General features: G+C 40.0%; 2 protein-coding genes across 2 annotated transcripts in view; one reads left to right on the top strand and one right to left on the bottom strand.

The window, feature by feature from the left end:
* The first annotated feature begins 4,488 nt into the window (after positions 1-4,488).
* On the top strand, positions 4,489-11,913 carry LOC131592757 (spexin prohormone 1-like). The gene is made up of 6 exons (XM_058864503.1): positions 4,489-4,503; positions 8,577-8,657; positions 8,928-8,985; positions 9,845-9,907; positions 10,541-10,624; positions 11,855-11,913. Exons 1-6 carry the CDS (start codon positions 4,489-4,491, stop codon positions 11,911-11,913), a joined length of 360 nt encoding a protein of 119 aa, XP_058720486.1.
* A 2,102-nt stretch (positions 11,914-14,015) lies between these two features.
* The window catches only part of LOC131573406 (glycogen [starch] synthase, liver-like), a 42,354-nt gene continuing 39,917 nt past the window's right edge, over positions 14,016-16,452 (bottom strand). Inside the window, exon 17 of the mRNA XM_058827345.1 lies at positions 14,016-15,958. Coding sequence (XP_058683328.1) covers positions 15,737-15,958 — 222 coding nt within the window. The 3' untranslated portion in view covers positions 14,016-15,736. The remainder of the gene's footprint in view (positions 15,959-16,452) is intronic.

The following is a 16,452-nucleotide window of genomic DNA, read 5'->3' as shown; positions in this document are numbered from 1 at the left end:
CATCTTTAGGTTCAGCATTTACTAAAGCACACTGTTTGTTCTGGGCACTGGCTTCCCTGGGCCCAAAGCAGTATGGGGAAGATTTCTCCACTGGATATGGAGGTATCCACGAGCTGCTGGATCGCTCACTGCTTTTAAGGATTGGAAGGGTGGCTTCTGCAGAGTAGGAGCCAGAGGTGGCCCCAGGACCAGGCAAGTTTGCAGAGAAAATGCTGTCTCTGTCAGGGCTGACCAAGGTTAAACAAGTACTCTCCTGACTTCTGCAGGTTCTCCCTTTCAGTAATTCTTCCAGATTTTTTTTTGTACTGCTCTGTGGGCTGTCAAAGCTCTGGGACTGAAATTTTGGTATCTGCAAAGCCGGGTTGGAGACTTGGTCCATCATTTGGATGGATCTGATCTTCCTGCAGATGCTATCCACTGGGTTGTGGTGCCGTTTCTTAGCTCCACGTTCAAAAGGCTTCACCATCTCCCTTCTCTTGCCAAATATCTGGAAAGAATAGGCACAAGATATGAGAGTCAGGGTGATCAACACACACGTATTTATGCCAATTTTTCCATTCAGCAGACAGTTTGGAGCTTTGGCATTCAGGGGTTTGAAAACCCCTGTTCCACTTACCAGCTGTGAGCTCTAACAGAAACCTTCAGCCAGGACATTTTGTTGTCCAGGGAACTAGAGGCTGATGTGGAAAAGTTGGGGAAGAAAGATTTCCTAAAATCTCACTGCTAATTCTAAAATACCATAACTATGGCAGGGAGGTGAGGGAGAAGGAAAATAAAAAACTGAGGAATACCCTGCAAATTAGTAGAGGACTTTTTAATTTAAAGGAAGCTCTTTAATTGTACTGAGGATGGCTGGAATGAGGCAAAAAAAGTGAGACCAACAAGAGTTGCAGCATTTCTGTGAGCCTACAAGAACAAAAAAACTCCAGAATCCAGTGTTTCTTGTACTAACCAGCCACAGCTGTCATGATGCCACATTGGGAATTACACAAGAAATATGCCCTACAGAGACACCTCATCCTGTGTGTATTTTTATTAACTGTTCTCCCAGGCAGCATTTAAAAAGATATTTCCTACAAGATAAGCATATTTGCACGTGACTAAGGCACAGGAGGTCCATTTTGCAGGGATAAATCCCCATTCCCAGTGAGGTTTCCATGTCTACCCTGCACATTGCAACCTGATCAGCTGGGAGCTTCCAAGGGACAGAGGGGGTTTCACCCACAGCTTTGTAACCCACCAAAGCAGCATCTGCTGAAACACCAGCAGCAAGAATGCTTACTGAGGGATGCCCTCAGCAGACCCAGGGCAGAGCTCTAGAACAGGCATTGCCAGCTTGGCTGAATCTTGGTCATTGGGAAGAAGCAAGAGGGGAAACAGATCCCATTAGAAGTCACATTGAGATTATGGAGCTATAGTATTAAATAACAAATATGTACCAAATGAAGCTAGGTGAAGTTCCCAAGAATCAGATTTTAAGTGATTTATTATGTAGAAAAATTAATTCCTTTTCCCCAAAACAGCAGCAAGCCTCACTAGCACTTAACACTTGTATAACCTTTTGAAGCAAGGAATAAAATTATATATAAGTAATTATTAATCTAGATTGAAATAAACATAAATACTAAGTATTGCATTTAAACTGGTTTATTACAAGCTGCCTGCATGGCAGCAACTTAGAGATCTTGCCTCTGCTCATGTAAAACTAAGTTTATTTTTCTAATATTTCTACAAGTAGTAACATTTACTCTAGTGAACATGTCCTTAGCCACATGAATACTTAAAAAAAAATAAAAAATACAAAGAAGTTCAGAGTAATTTTAAAGAAGAGACTACTTTTAACTATGTCTCTTAAAAGACTTAATTCTCAAATATATACCAGGAAGTGGAAGACATCTATATTAGAGATACATTATTACAGATGTATTATCTGTGAAAAGATAAATGAGTTACCTTTAAATTAAAATTTAAATACCACTGCAATTAGGTTTAGGACTACTCTATAAATGCACAAGAGCCTCCAAGCAGATACAAGTAACACTCTATTAGAGGGTATTTGATTTTTTTTTCTGTAACATGTCATTAAAGTAACCAAAACAAACAACAAAAACACAGCCCAAGACCTTATACTTACACTAGCATGTAGAAAAATAACTTATTTTCCTTCTCTGAAGGAGACAGCACAGCTATTTTAGCCGTTCCTCTGAGGAGTAGAAGCTGACTGAACTTCAGGGTTTAAATGAGCAGAGGGCTCTTCTGCTGGAAAATCAGTTTTACAAGGTACAGTTGTTGCCACTCAGTCCTCAGCTGAGAGGGACCACCCCCTGCAACCAGGTTCTAATCAAACATCAGCCTCCTGCTTCCTGCCCTTTTTACTTTTTTCCCCTCACATCTCTCCTGCAGCTGTTAAATTAATTGCCCATAATTTCAGTGCAACTTGAAGTCTCCCTGCTCTTCTCATTATTGTTTAAAACAGCAAGGAACACTGTGATATAGGTTATTGCTGTGTCAAAACTCTGGTACCTGGGATGTTTCTCACTTCTATTAGCAGTGAGCACTTCCTGCTTTTCCCACCTACAGCAAAATTTCAAGCAGGAGCAGATCTCTGCTAATTTCTGAGAGTTAGAACAGGGAATCTGGGAACTGTATACTTTTCATCACTCTCACCACTTTTGAAAGGAAGGAAGTGTTGAAGACTCTTGAGTTGATAGTGTATTAAATAGTCTCTCTGTTAACTGTCAGCTCTGCCCTTGGTTATGTGAAAAACAAATAAAAACTGTCATTAGGACCCTTAACTAATTCTTTTTTGTACTAAGTTATCAAGACCTGTACTGTAGAGCCTGCCTGTCTGCAGAGCTGTGTGGCTCCTGCTAAAGTACCTTGTAAATATCCATTCTTAGATGGCCACGTCTCCTTTCCAGCCTGCAAACTGGAGAAAACTGTTTTACAGCTGGTCTTTTCACCTGGTGTTTGCCTCAGACTTGTCCATTGCTGGGAAAAAAAATTGTGGTGCCATCCTGTGGTTCACTGAACTTCAGAAGTAACACTCTTCCTGAGATTCTTACACCTTTCCAAAATTTGTGAATTTCTACTGTTTCCTGATGCTTTCAAACACACCTCCCCCCGCATAATATATCTAAATTTTGCTTATAATTATCCCTTGAAGCTGCTTCTCTTTCACAAACACACTTGTGAGAACAGTAGAACCTGGACCTGGCTGCAGTGTTGCTCACACGTTGGTCCTCAACAAAGTCCCTGTTACCTCTCTTGTTTGAGGCATTTACATGATCTCTGACAGACTGGATTTTCTACACCTTGTTCTCTACCTCAAGTAGTTCTCATTCTCAAGTCTAGAGAAAAGACAAAAAGCTTCTCCAGCAAATCTGCAGTGCTTGAAACGCCCCCATGGGTATTGGGGTGCTGAATGTGCAACAGAATAGTTAAATGAATTTGGGCCAACAACTGATGGCCTCTCTAATCTTGCACCTGGTTTACACCAGAGAATATCTCTTCCCTTTGGAGCTGCACCATGAAAATTCACCTTCCCAGAGAAGTTGAAGACAACCATACTTATTGTAGGGGGGTGGACTAGATGACTTTCAAAGGTGTCATCCAACCCAAACTACTCTATGGTTCTGTAAATCAAGGTCTACTATGAAAATAAATAACACTGAAAAATATGTTTGTGTGGCATAAAATGTATTGATGGATTGCAGATTGGATTGTTTTGGTCAATAGGTTTTACAGGGCAAATATGGAGCTTGTACACAAATTTCCCCTTAGTCTGAGTGGGATATATGGGGTTAAAGTCCAGAGTCAGCTTTGAAAGCTCACAGAAACACAAAAAAGCAGCCCAAAAAGAAGATATTAAGAGGTCATATGGTTCACAATCATGTGTTTGGGCAGGATCAGTTGGGGAATGAGTCCTAAAAAAGGATTGTCTTTTCTCTGAGTTTCTCAATGATAACAAATCAACATCCTTCCAGGGCAAACTATATTTGACTTTGCTACTGCTTGAAAGCTTGCCTTACTATGCAACTTACTGCAAATGAAATGCAAAATGGTTTGTAATTTCCTACTTTGCAGGCTCTGCCATGACATTTCACAGCCTTTTATGATGCTACAGTAGCATGTAGGAGCCAGAAGTACACTGTGCTGCTCAGGTACTGTGTGCTGCTCAGGTGCCAGACAGAAATGGGATGTATTTCCCAGAGAGTTACCAAACTAACAGGGAAAAAAAAAACAACCCCAAAGGCAATGAGAATAAGCACAAAGCAAAGGTCATAAGTTCTGGGAGGTTTATACCTTGACAGCCCCAGTGTTTGCTGACGTACCCACTGACCACCTACACACACGACAGCTGCACTTTTTTTCTCAGGAGCAAGCCATGGATCACTGGTGTCCTTACCAGCAGTTAAAAATACAGGGGCACGATGACTGTATCCTGTATTTCCAGGAAAATATTTGGGAAAGTGCATGGTGGTCGTGATGCAAGTCAGTGAGGTAAGTTTGATGCCACTGGTTCAAACTCCAGCATGCAAGAACATTTTCCCCTCACCTCAGCACTGAACTTCAATGCCAGAAATTAGCTTTTTATCATTTACAGTGTCAGGATATGCAGGCTGTGCCCTTTAGATCATCTCGAAGAATAAGAATAGGTTATGTTCTTTCTAATAAGGGGTCCTGCTGCTATGGCAAGCTTCCCTCTACTTTTCTCACTCAAGGTATTGATTACATGCCAGAGCCACTTCCTCCTCCAGGTGAATCAGCTGAGAAATGGCAGCACTGAAAATGAGTGCTTGGTGCACAGCTCATCCTCCCCAAGTGCCACAGTTTTTTAGTGTGTTATGATCCATAACCCAATTATAGGCTGCTGCATTTTTCAAGAGTACGAACTCACATGTGCCCACACACAGCCGCAGTTCTTTCGTGAATGCAAACACTCTCAGTACCTGCACTGCCTTCCCAAAACATTGCCTCTTGTCCCTGTTTACAAATAAACTGTGTCCCACACATCATCCTAGCAGTGGTTGGATTTCTGGCATGGGTGAGATGGACACCTTCTCATAAAATCATGGCAAGAAAAAGCTTTGAAGGGAGAAGCTGAGTCTTTTAAATTTTAATCCCTGAAGTAGAATTGACAAACCTGGAGTTCTTTGTTCTACATGCAGACTCCTTACAGATTTCCAAGGAGATGGTTCTGAAATACACTTCTGTTTGAAAACTGAAGCAACTTGGAGTCACTGCTCATAGTAAAAATAAATTGATTTAGAGCTATGAGTCACAAAGGCACAGACAATTTAAGGGAAAAATGAAAACATTTTGAAAATTAAAAAAACTCACAAAAAGCCCCAAACCATTATGGAAACGCAATTTGAGATTGGGTTCATTTCACCTGATGTGAAAGGTCAAGGTCAGCTCTCTCTTGCTACAAGTTGTAGTGAAACTCCTGACTTTCAGACACTCTGGTGGCACTGAGGCATCTGATGTATAGCAATAAAACAATTTACTTTAAGATGATGCTCTCAAGATCCTGCTTTTTTTTCTTGAACTGGTGTTCTCCTGTCCCCACAGCAAGTCAGTTCAGATTTTGCTCTGCTCAGTTCAGCTCCCTGCTGCTCTCCAGGCAGCCTCAAACAAGCCCCAATCTCTACAAGGATTCCGGTGGGACTCAGAATACAGCCAGGTTTGGAAGAAAGACAGACTCCAGCAACACCAAGTCAGAGTCACTCAGATTTTGCAAAATGGTCAAAAGACAAGAAAAGCTAAAGCTGTTTTCCTACAGTGTGGTAACATCTTTCTCCACACCTCCACTCTTCTCCCCAGCTGCAACAGGAGGGGCTGAGCTGGTTGTCCCCCCTGTTTCTTTTGTGTTATCTTGTCTCATTCCAGTGGCAGGAAAAGCAAGATTTATTTTCAGTGCCAGACACATTCTAGTTTTCCTACTACAAGGAGAACCATCCTGAAGAGATACGTCACACTGCCCTATCCCAAAGGCAGGGGGTTAATTTTCATAGGCTCAGCTGAATGTTTTAATTCCAGCCCTGTGGTCTGTGCATAACAGGAAGATCTTGAGTCACTCCAGAAGGGAATAGGGGAGTAGCTTTACCTTTTCCAAGCCTCTGCATGTTAAATGTCTCCTGGATTAAATGTACAGCCCCCTTCTAAGGCTAAGGGTTAAGCAACATCAAGAAATGTCTCTGATCTGTCAGAGCACAGGGAAAAGAGCAGGGAAAATAAACTTCACAGGGAAGTAGATGCAAGTAGAATCCCTTCTGCTGGCTAGGATGCATCAGGGCATGGCCTTTTAAAAAAGATAGAGCTCTAACAGCAGTTCCCAGCCACCATGGGAGCTGCTTGAGACCAAAACCTGAACTTCACTCTGGTTTCTTTCCTCTACACCAGCACAAGCTGCAGCTGATGACAATTCTGTACATTCAGTGAGCAATTCTGTGTGGCAGGGAGCAGAGTGATACCCCCCAAAAGCCAGACAGCAACTGCAGCTTTACTTAACAAAGTGCTTTGGAGCAGTGTCCACAGACACACAACACCAGGGAGGAGCTCAGAGTGAGCAGCAGCAGTGCCTCTCTGCACATTCATCCTTGGACTGCACATCCTTGAGCCACATGGCCTGAGCTGGATTTTTGTCACACCATGGGCTGGCCCTGTTCGCGAGGCTGCTGCAGTAAAATTTCCATTGCTCAATCTTCTAATCAGCAAATTTCTACCTCCCTGTTTGCTTTGCTTCTCCTTCTGCTTCCATCAAGTTTACATAGGAAAAAGTGCAGAAGGAGAGATGAAAACCCTGCCTACAGAGCAAGCAAGGCCAGGCATCAAGTGTGATTAACTCTTTGCCTGAGGACCAAACCTACTCTCCACGACTGCAGTGAGCTCAGCAATCACCCGGAAGTATGACTTCCCTGATCCCTTCTTTTTTTCTGTTCACTGTTTGACCTATTCAAGCCATGATCTGGGCTTTTACTCCAGCCAATCCATGACACAGAAGTGTTTCTGACTATTAGGAGTGCAGGGTTTATTGGGAATTTTTGGCCTTTTGTTGTTGTCGTTGAACTTTGTACTTTTACTTGTGCGTAAGAAAACTAGATGCAAAAGATCATTAGGGAATCAAACCATAGATTACATCCTCTGAATGTATGCAAGGAATAACCTCAGCCTGTAACACTGTGTAAGTCACTTTTTTCTTGATGCTGGTGAGTAATTTAGCAGCTTTTCCAGCTCCCACAATGGATACTAATCTGATGTATTGTAGATTATCCTGGGTAAACTCTCACCATCTGTATTAATACCCGCTCTGGCTGTGATTATTGATCATCCAGCAGAAAGGTGATGCATTGCAAACACACAGGGCTGATGCTGATGTATTCAGGAGGTGTTCACCTGGTTAATGGGGTGCATCTCCAAGAGCATCCATCTTTCAATCATTTCAATCATGACTTCCTGCAAGGCTGCAGGTTTCCCTCAGGAGTCATCAGACCTTCTGCTTCTCCATCTACAGGACTGACAAGAGATCCCTTCAGACTCCTCCGCCCCACCACGGAAGGGGAGGGCACCTCCACTCCGAAGATTTAAAAAGGGACCCCTGGACATGTAGGAAGGAGATCTGGTGACACATCATCCCAAGGAAAGAAGACTGAAGGTTTGTCACTGAGATAACTATGAAGGTGAGAATTTTTCGGTGTGTAGCTAACATTTAGTTTTGCAATTAATGCTTTTTTTTTTTTTTCATGTGAGTGCAATATTTAGGAACTGCAGGAGGGCTTAAGAAATTTTCCTTAAAAATAACCTGAAAGAAATATACACATAGATATATTATGTGCATTTTAACCAACTGCATTAAAAAAACACCGATAGCACAACCTCTCAGACCCAGGATGAAATTAACCACTGTGAAACATGAAGTTAGGTGCTCTGGTGCCCATCACTGTTATCGATACATGAATGACAACATGGTTTGTGTGAACAGGCAAAGGTGCAACTTGTGCACAGAGGATTCATGCTCAATGCTTCCTTTTGCATGTGCTGCATCAGTGAACAAACTCTAAGAATTGAAAAAAACTGTCTCGTGACTTGTGTTAATCATGGTTGATATTGATAGGATGCTAAATTGAAAATATTTTTCCTTTATTTTTTAACCTGAGGAAGTAGAGATTTTGTCTCTTGGTTGGTTTGCTTGTTTGGAATGACAAGCCTCCTATAGTTCCTTGTTGTCTTTGGTTTGGTAAAATCAAGATAGATTTTATACCATCTTTACTCATTAGTTTGTCATTTCTGGAGGATCTGATGTCCTTGTAAATAGGAGCACAAAAGGTGCTTGCCTGGATGGCAGTTCTCACCAGGATGGAATGGATTTGAGTAAAAACAATGAAGTTCTATTTAACATTAATCCTCGGATCAGATCAGTGTGCACGGAAACACCCTCTGAGCAAGAGGAGGTTTGGCATCAAAACAGGGACAAGGCAGGAGCTGGGAACACCCTCACATTTAGATGTGAAGCTGGGAGGATGTGCAGATGTGAAAGACTTTTCCTGCAACTTCTGGTTCTCTGTTATGCACAGGGGCTGCATAAACTCACAGCATCTGCCCTGGCCCTGATCCTGGCAGCTTCCTTCATCACCTCCTCCTGGAGTGCCCCTCAGGTGAGCTCAGGCTGGAGCTCATGAAGCTCAGAGCTTAGTGTTGTTCAGTATTTGCACAAATTAGCAAAGGCATGGAATGCTGGAATGCTGACATGTCTCTTTTCCCTATATTTTATTTTATTTTATTTTATTTTATTTTATTTTATTTTATTTTATTTTATTTTATTTTATTTTATTTTATTTTATTTTATTTTATTTTATTTTATTTTATTTTATTTTATTTTATTTTATTTTATTTTATTTTTATTTTTTATTTTTTTTTATATAAAGGGTCATTTCCAAAGGAGAAACTGGACTCCTCAGGCCATGCTCTATTTGAAGGGTGCACGTGAGTCCGAGCTCTTTCCATTTTGAGATTGTTTCCTCCACCCCTGGGTTACTCCTTGGCTCCACACAAGCAGGAGATCCTGTGGATGCTCTGGGTGTAGAAGTTTTGAGGCTTTCAGGGAGGATATGCTAATTGCATGTTGCTAATTACGTCATGGTCACACCTTTGGTCCCTGTACAGGCCATTCACTTCAAAGTTGGACTCGATGGTGCTTTTGGGTCCTTCCCACTCAGAATATTCTCTAATTCTGTACTTAGTTATTTTGTCCTTCAACCCAAAATCGTCAGATTTATTTGGATTCACAATCCAAATGTATTCTGAATTGTTGATTTAAAATTAAAAGATATCAGGGAGGACAGGTATTAAGGGAGGAAAGAAAAAAACTTCCTGTAAATTAAAGAAAAAAGGTCATAATCCTGAGAGAAATACAAAAGGAAGACAATATAAATTACAACACAAAATAAATATAAGCTCCAAACAACTGTACATATAATTGAAAGTTCTAGTGACATTAATACGATTATTTCTAGTCATAAAATTGAAGATTTTTACCCTTTTTGCTATTTTTAAAAATTCTTCCAATTGAATAATGAATTGTGTTACTTCCCTAGTGAGCTTTTTATCATTTTTATTGATGAACAGGAAACAATGCAATTTTATCTTGTTAGTCTGGGATTTGGGGTGGGTTTTTTTCTTTTTTTAAAGAGAAATGCAATTTTAAAAGCAATACTTCATAGTCCAGCAAAGATATTGAAGACTCTTGACCATATACTAAATTGAAAAGAGTCTTTTAGGGATTATGAAGTAGGAATTACAAAAATTTTGGGGGTGATTTTCACCCTTCCCACTGCTTTTTTAGAGGGACGTCGTTTCATTGCAGATGAGAGCCAGAGGAAGGACCTGTATGACAGAGTGCAGCTTGGTGAGTCCATCATCACAGGGCTGTGGAGCCCATCCGCCTTCCCCAGGTTATGGGAGAAATCCCTGGAAATGGGAGGTGATTTGCTTTCCTGGAATCATAGCCAAGGAAACTAAACCCCCTTTATTTAGTCCCTTCATTCCAACCAGCACATGACAAAATCTGACTTTCCTCTCTGGTGCACCTGTGTGATTTCATTTACATAATTTCCAGACTGACCTAGCTGCTAAGTGGGATTTTCATCAGTGCTTTTGACTTTCTTTTTGCACTGAAAAAAACCTAACAAATCAAGCTATTAATTGTGCTGGAGTGACAAATAACAGAAGCAGAAAACATCAATCCGCAATAGGCACTGTTTCTGGACGGAACAGAATGTCGTAAATAAAGTTAGGAACTTACAAAAAAGGAAAATGTTCTCTCTACCTTCTGAGGGACTTTGAAATAACCTCCCTTTTAAAAAGATTGCTGATCTCTCTTGTGTTAATTATCAGGCTGTTACAATGTTACAGAGTGAAGGAGACAATATTTTCTTGTCTTTGAGTCTCTAGTTATAGAAATAATAAAAAAGCAAAGAACAAAGTAAAGAAATACCATAAGACACTAACAAACCATGCATCTCTGATTTTTTCGTTCTAGAAACACGCAGCCGTAAATCAAATCCTTTATCACTTTCTGAAGCTACTGCACTGTTCCTTAGTTCCTTACAGAAAGCACAAGAAGGTAAATGCACATTTAGTCTTATTGATTTTTTTAAAGTGTTTTTTCAGTATTTCATTTACTAGCAATGTAGCAAATTAATCTAAAAGATCTGTTTTGAACTGAGATACTGTTCAACAGAGTGCCCTTTACTGGAGTGTACATTTACACAGATTACAACATGAGCCACATAATGATAGCAGTTAAATATTTGTATGTTCTGCTTTTAATTTTCTCTTCAGATGTTTTACTGGTTTGGATTCAAAGGAATGCCTATTTTTAATTGATTTTTCCAACCCAAATTGTTACTGGGGTTACTTTTTCTATAGAATATTGTTGGCTTATGAAAATTTTATTCCTCCACTGGACTGGGTACAAAAGTTTAAAAGAATCCATAAGAACCTCAGGAGAGGAGCTGTTGGCTTTGCATCACCAGGCTGAGACTCTGAACCTTTGCTCTCCATTCCTCTGTCTTTAAATCTCTCACCTCTTCAGCTACTACAGACTTTTTTTTTTTTTTTTTTTTTAATTGGAGCTGGGGGCTCTGTACTCAGCCCTCTTTTCCCTGCCTGGCAGAACTCTGAACAAAAAAAAACAAACAATCAGTGGCATTTTGGAGAAAGGCAGATTTAAAAGTAAGCACTGTGCTTTGGACAAAATATATTAGTACTTCTAAAGTTAAATCAGTGAAAGTGTCATTTGTATGCCCACAAAATCCTCTGAAGGTGGATTTTTACAAATTTTACTGGTATCTTCCTGCCTGCTGTTGCTCTAGCAGGGGAGATGGGACAGCAACTGAGAAAAAAGTGTGAAATATCTGAGAGAGATAAGAAGAATTGGCAGCTTGTTTGAAAAAAACTATGTGGAATAAAATTTCCATCACTGTGGTAGGAGATAACCAGTCAAACTTGGGTAAGCCATGCACTTTCACATCAGCTGATTTTAGACTTGATTGAGGGCAATGCACAAATGAAGAACAAATCCATTATTTTCTTCAACATGAAATTTTTTTGGCATGTGGTAACTTTCCCCCCTGGACATGGTTTGATATTTTTGTTCTTCAGCAAACAGAAAAATTCCTACATTAAAAAATGTGAGAAGACATGATTGTTTTCAGAGATGCTGCCTCTCTTAGCTGAGCAGTCACGCTGCACTAAATCTATGCCTAAGGCACATCTGAAAGCTGAAAACTTTGGCTGGCTGAACTTTCCTTCAGCTACAACTTATTTCTGCCCATTGTGTCTTGTCTTACAGTGGAAGAGGAAAATGGTGATCACCCTGGCTACCTGGCAGACAATCTATCAAATTGGTGAAATTATTTAAAATGTCTTTAATATCTGTACAGCTTTGAGCCTGAAGGCATAACTTGTGTAAGTAGAGTGTTTCATCCATTCTCACTGGAGTTTCCAAAGAATAAGGTGTTTTCACAGTGCAAAATTTTGAATGCAAACAGATTAAAAGGTACTGGTTCAGATGAAGAAAGTGTCTGTAAAGTTCCTGCTTTCTTTAGAGCATTCTGTATGTCCCACCCAAAAATTAAAATACATGGTACCATCTCACATGAAAAGATGATTAAAACGATCTTTTTGGACAACCACTTCATTAGAAAGTTTTTCAACTGTCATTGGGAAACCTTTTAGCACCTTCCACACACTCAATATTGAAGCTTTTTAAACTCTGATAAAGACAGATTCCATTACTACTTCACTGGTGGCCCTGTAGACTGCTGATGGTCAATAAATTGAGAGAGATATGAAAACATTCCAGCTATCTGTGACTGCAAAGCTGGTGGTTTTTTGGTTTTTTATTTGTTTGTTTGGCAGACATCAGTCAGCACAGAGAATAGGCAGCAGCACTTTTTGCCCCAGTTCACTCCCGCAGAAATACTCTGAATGGTCCTACTGAGAAAGTCCCAGCACATAAAGACAGTTTGGGGACAGATCTTGCATTATCAGGGACTCATTAATGACTGCATTGTGATTGTATTTTTTTGCTCTTCCCTTCTGAGTTGTAGAACTGGAATTATGCATAAATCTGTTAATTATCATTCTGTGCTGATAAGGATGTATTATTTATGTAGTTCTGTGGTCTTACTGGAAAGTCCTCTGTAATTCCGATGTAATTAAAGAGTAGCCACATGATTTCTCTGTCCAAGCAACTGTTTAATTTTTTTAACCTTCTACCCTAATCACACTCTTCATCTTTTAATGTTAAATTCCCCTGATCTTTCTCATAACACTGCTAATTAAACTATGATGTTGCTTCTCCTCAACCCAAAGAAACACAGCTGAAGGAACAGAGGAATTAATTTGTTTCATGGGTCATTGTTTATAATCTTTATCACTTCATGGAGGAACATAACAGGTGAAATCAAAGTGTCCTGCTCTGTTCACTTTTAAGCACTAATTTATCTTCCAATAGCAGTGTTTGTTGTATGACAGAACACATCCATGATGAACTTCACCTCAAGGCCAGTGGTATCCACCAGAATCCTTTCCCTAATTCAGTTGTCCTTTGTCTTGAACATATTTGGAATATCTCAGGTGCATCTAAGTGATTTTTCCAGCATGTTTTACAGGATCATCAGTCAGTGCTCAGACAGAAAGTAGTATAGAGTCAGAGAACATAATCCCAGAATGGCCTAGTTTGGAAGGGACCTAGAAGATCATCAAGTTCCAAATGCCCTGGCACGAGCTGGGACACCTTCCACTAGAAAACTGAAAAGTAGAGGGGTTATACATCTTTTGGTTTATCAATGTCTTGAAATTTATATGCCCCTGCCCATCCCAGTGATACACAAACTGTACTCAGCCTATTCCTAGCTGACAGAGTTTTGTGCATGTTCCTTATTTAAGGTCTCAAGCTTAAACAATTCCTCATGAATATGATGAAACAGAATAAACCTTCTGCCTAGCTGGTGAGCTGTATGTGAAACCCCAGTAACTTCCATCTGGAAGACAATACTTTATGTAACAGAGAGCTGCTACCAAGTTTGTCAGGTGTCAGTAGCTGTTGGGAATGTATGGCATTTAATTTAGGCAATCTGTTGCTGTGGCTGAATGAGAAGCCGTTCCCACGGTGCTATAAATTCAACATACAGAAGTGTTTTGCTGTAGATAAATTGCCTTGTTAGTAATTGTTAATCCTGGAATCAAGGCAGGACTAACATGAGCCCAAGGCGTGGGGCAGAGGTGGCTTTGGCCACTGCAGGACCTGAATCTGAGAATTCAGATTAGTCTTATCTCAAAAGCTGTGCATTTTCTAAGACCAGGAGGGTGCTCAAAGCATGTGAGCGTGCTGAAACACACACAGCTTTTCTGCTTTACAAGACAGCTTTGAAATACATGCAAGAAATACAGATTTCTTTATTTATTTATAAAAACATCAACTTTCAATCAATATGCCTTTTATGTGGTATTTCTTTGGGACTCTCAGCCATTACATCTTTTGACTCTGTAAGGGAGCTCTGATTAGGAGCACTTTGTGGAAGAAACAAAAAATGCAGTTGTTCTCCACGTAGTAAACTGTGTGAATGAAAATATTTGCAGTATCTTTGCTTTCACCACTTTTATATGAAAAACTACTCAGTGTTTAATTACCTTTTAAATGGCTAAAGAAATAGCGACTCCTATTAATTCCAAGTAAGTTTTTACCATAAAACCTGGAACCTGACTTCTGAGAATATTCTTTCAAGTATCTGAATTAGCTCAAGAATGAAAGTCCAGTTTTAAAACTGACTTTAGGTAGGTGGCCAAAAATACAAATAGGCACATTGTCACTTTTCATCCCAAATGGGCTATAGTCTGAACCATGTCATCAAGCATTGGTTAAGTGTTTGAAAGGTAGGAGCCTAACCAAAGTTGGACATCTAAGCTCCCCCTGGGATTGACAGGAAAGGTAAATACCTCCAAAGCTTACATTGTCCTACCTACTGAAGGACACGCTGAATAAAATCCTGGATGTGCAAACTTGAAAAACAAGAGACTGATCTCCTTCCTAATATCTTCATATCAAGACATCATGTGCTTCTGAAGAGCCTGTTCAGGAAATCTCTGTCTCTCTAGGAGCTGAAATACTTGTAAAGGCTTTCTGTAAAGCAAATGAAATGTTTAGTTCTTCTTGTGAGGATCAGTTATTCCCCAAAATTTTGAAGTCTCAGCTGCATTTCAAAATGATATCTGAAAGTTTTTCAGCATTATTTGTTAGGATTAGGTTCCTTCTAGAAGAGAAATAGAGCATGGGCTAATAGAAATTATTTATCCTTGAATGTTGTCACGTTGGTCTGTGACTTCTTGTCTGCAGGGGAAGGTGGTACTCAAGGAAATTTTGTCATTCATTTTAGCCAAGTTACATTAATTTCCTCCCAAACCAGTTTGTTAACAAACTTAGAATCTACAACAAGATGACAATAAAAGAGACATACCAGAGGAATCAGAAAATAAACGGTCTGCTGTTTATTGTGAGTCTAAATGACCTCATAAAGATGACTTTATTTATCTCTATAATTCAAATGCCCTCTACATAAGACTTTTTATATTATTCCACAGGATGCATGTTTTACCACTGGATCAAGAAACTTCTGTGTGCTGTAAAAAAGTGTTTTAAATTATGTAAGCTTACAATAAACAGCATCAGGAAAAAGAAAGACCATTTTATTTTCAGTGTATCTTTTTTAACTCTTCCAGTATTTCTCCCGTGTAACACTTTTTTTTTCCTCTAATTTTTTGAGCTCTGGTTTAAAGTTCATGTTCATTTAGGAGGGGAGAAGGGGAACATAAATGAAGCAGGAATTCCTTTGGGATACCCAAGATGTAGCTATTTATGTAGACTATGATTAATACAGATGATTCCATAGACAAAGGTATGATCTCCAGTTTGTGTAAGCTCCTGAGGGGATTGTCTCATTCTCTAGTTTTATTAAGACTGAAAAATCTCTTCTACCTTAAAGGGGCACAGAAAAATTGTCATTTAAACTACTTTCAAGGTGAAATAATATTAGGCTTTCCAAGAGTGTAGCTCAAGTAACATTTATGGTTCCCCTAATTAAATCACACTGTTCTTAACACAAAGCTTGCCAAGCCTACAGGAGAAACTGTTGAGTGGATGGGGAGCAATGCCAGGATGAGAGCAATGAGTTCAGTTCCTGTATTCTCCATGCTGCTTCTTTTTTCCTTGTGGCAAGGCTCCAAGGGAAAAGGGGGACTTGATGTTCTGCCTGTCCCTTTCAGCTTCCTCATCCTCGTCGTATCTCTCATCCTCATCCTCGTCCTCGGCTTCGCTGTGGTGGGGGCTAGAATGCTGGGAGGCAGAGGGTGATGGCGGCACTGATGAAGGCCTGGGGAACCTGAAACCTTCCGTCTGGCAGAGAGACAGGCAAGATGGATGTATTAACTGAGTTCCTCGACTGGGTTTTATTCAGCAATTTAAGGCTATCATCACTTCAGAGGAAGCCAGTGGTCAGATGTAAGCTAGACCTACCCTGCACTCTAAAACTGAGGTTCCCTCAACCCAGATCCCATCAATCCTCTGCCACTAAGTACATGCTCGTGTGACAGAGATGTTGACCCTGTGCCATAAACAACATCCTGCCCTTCCAGCATCACTTTCTGCAAAACATAGCTATCTTTACTGAGCCTTAAAACAATCAGCACAACACAAAATCCTTCTGTATTTCTGCTTACTGAAATTCAGGCTTCAATCTGAACATTCAAAACCGTTTTCTAGTTATAATGTCAGCATCTGCAAGACTAGAACCCAGCAAGGGGTTTTGGTCTGAACCTTCTCTCTCCTTACTAAAAAAACAAAAAGAGTTGCTCTTTGGAGGTTTAGTTTCAAGTAACATGGTTCTGAGC

The sequence above is a fragment of the Poecile atricapillus genome, chromosome Z, assembly GCF_030490865.1.
Source record: "Poecile atricapillus isolate bPoeAtr1 chromosome Z, bPoeAtr1.hap1, whole genome shotgun sequence".
Classification (NCBI taxonomy): domain Eukaryota; kingdom Metazoa; phylum Chordata; class Aves; order Passeriformes; family Paridae; genus Poecile; species Poecile atricapillus.
The sequence above is the reverse complement of the archived record's forward strand: the minus strand, read 5'-3'. Positions and strand labels throughout refer to the sequence as shown.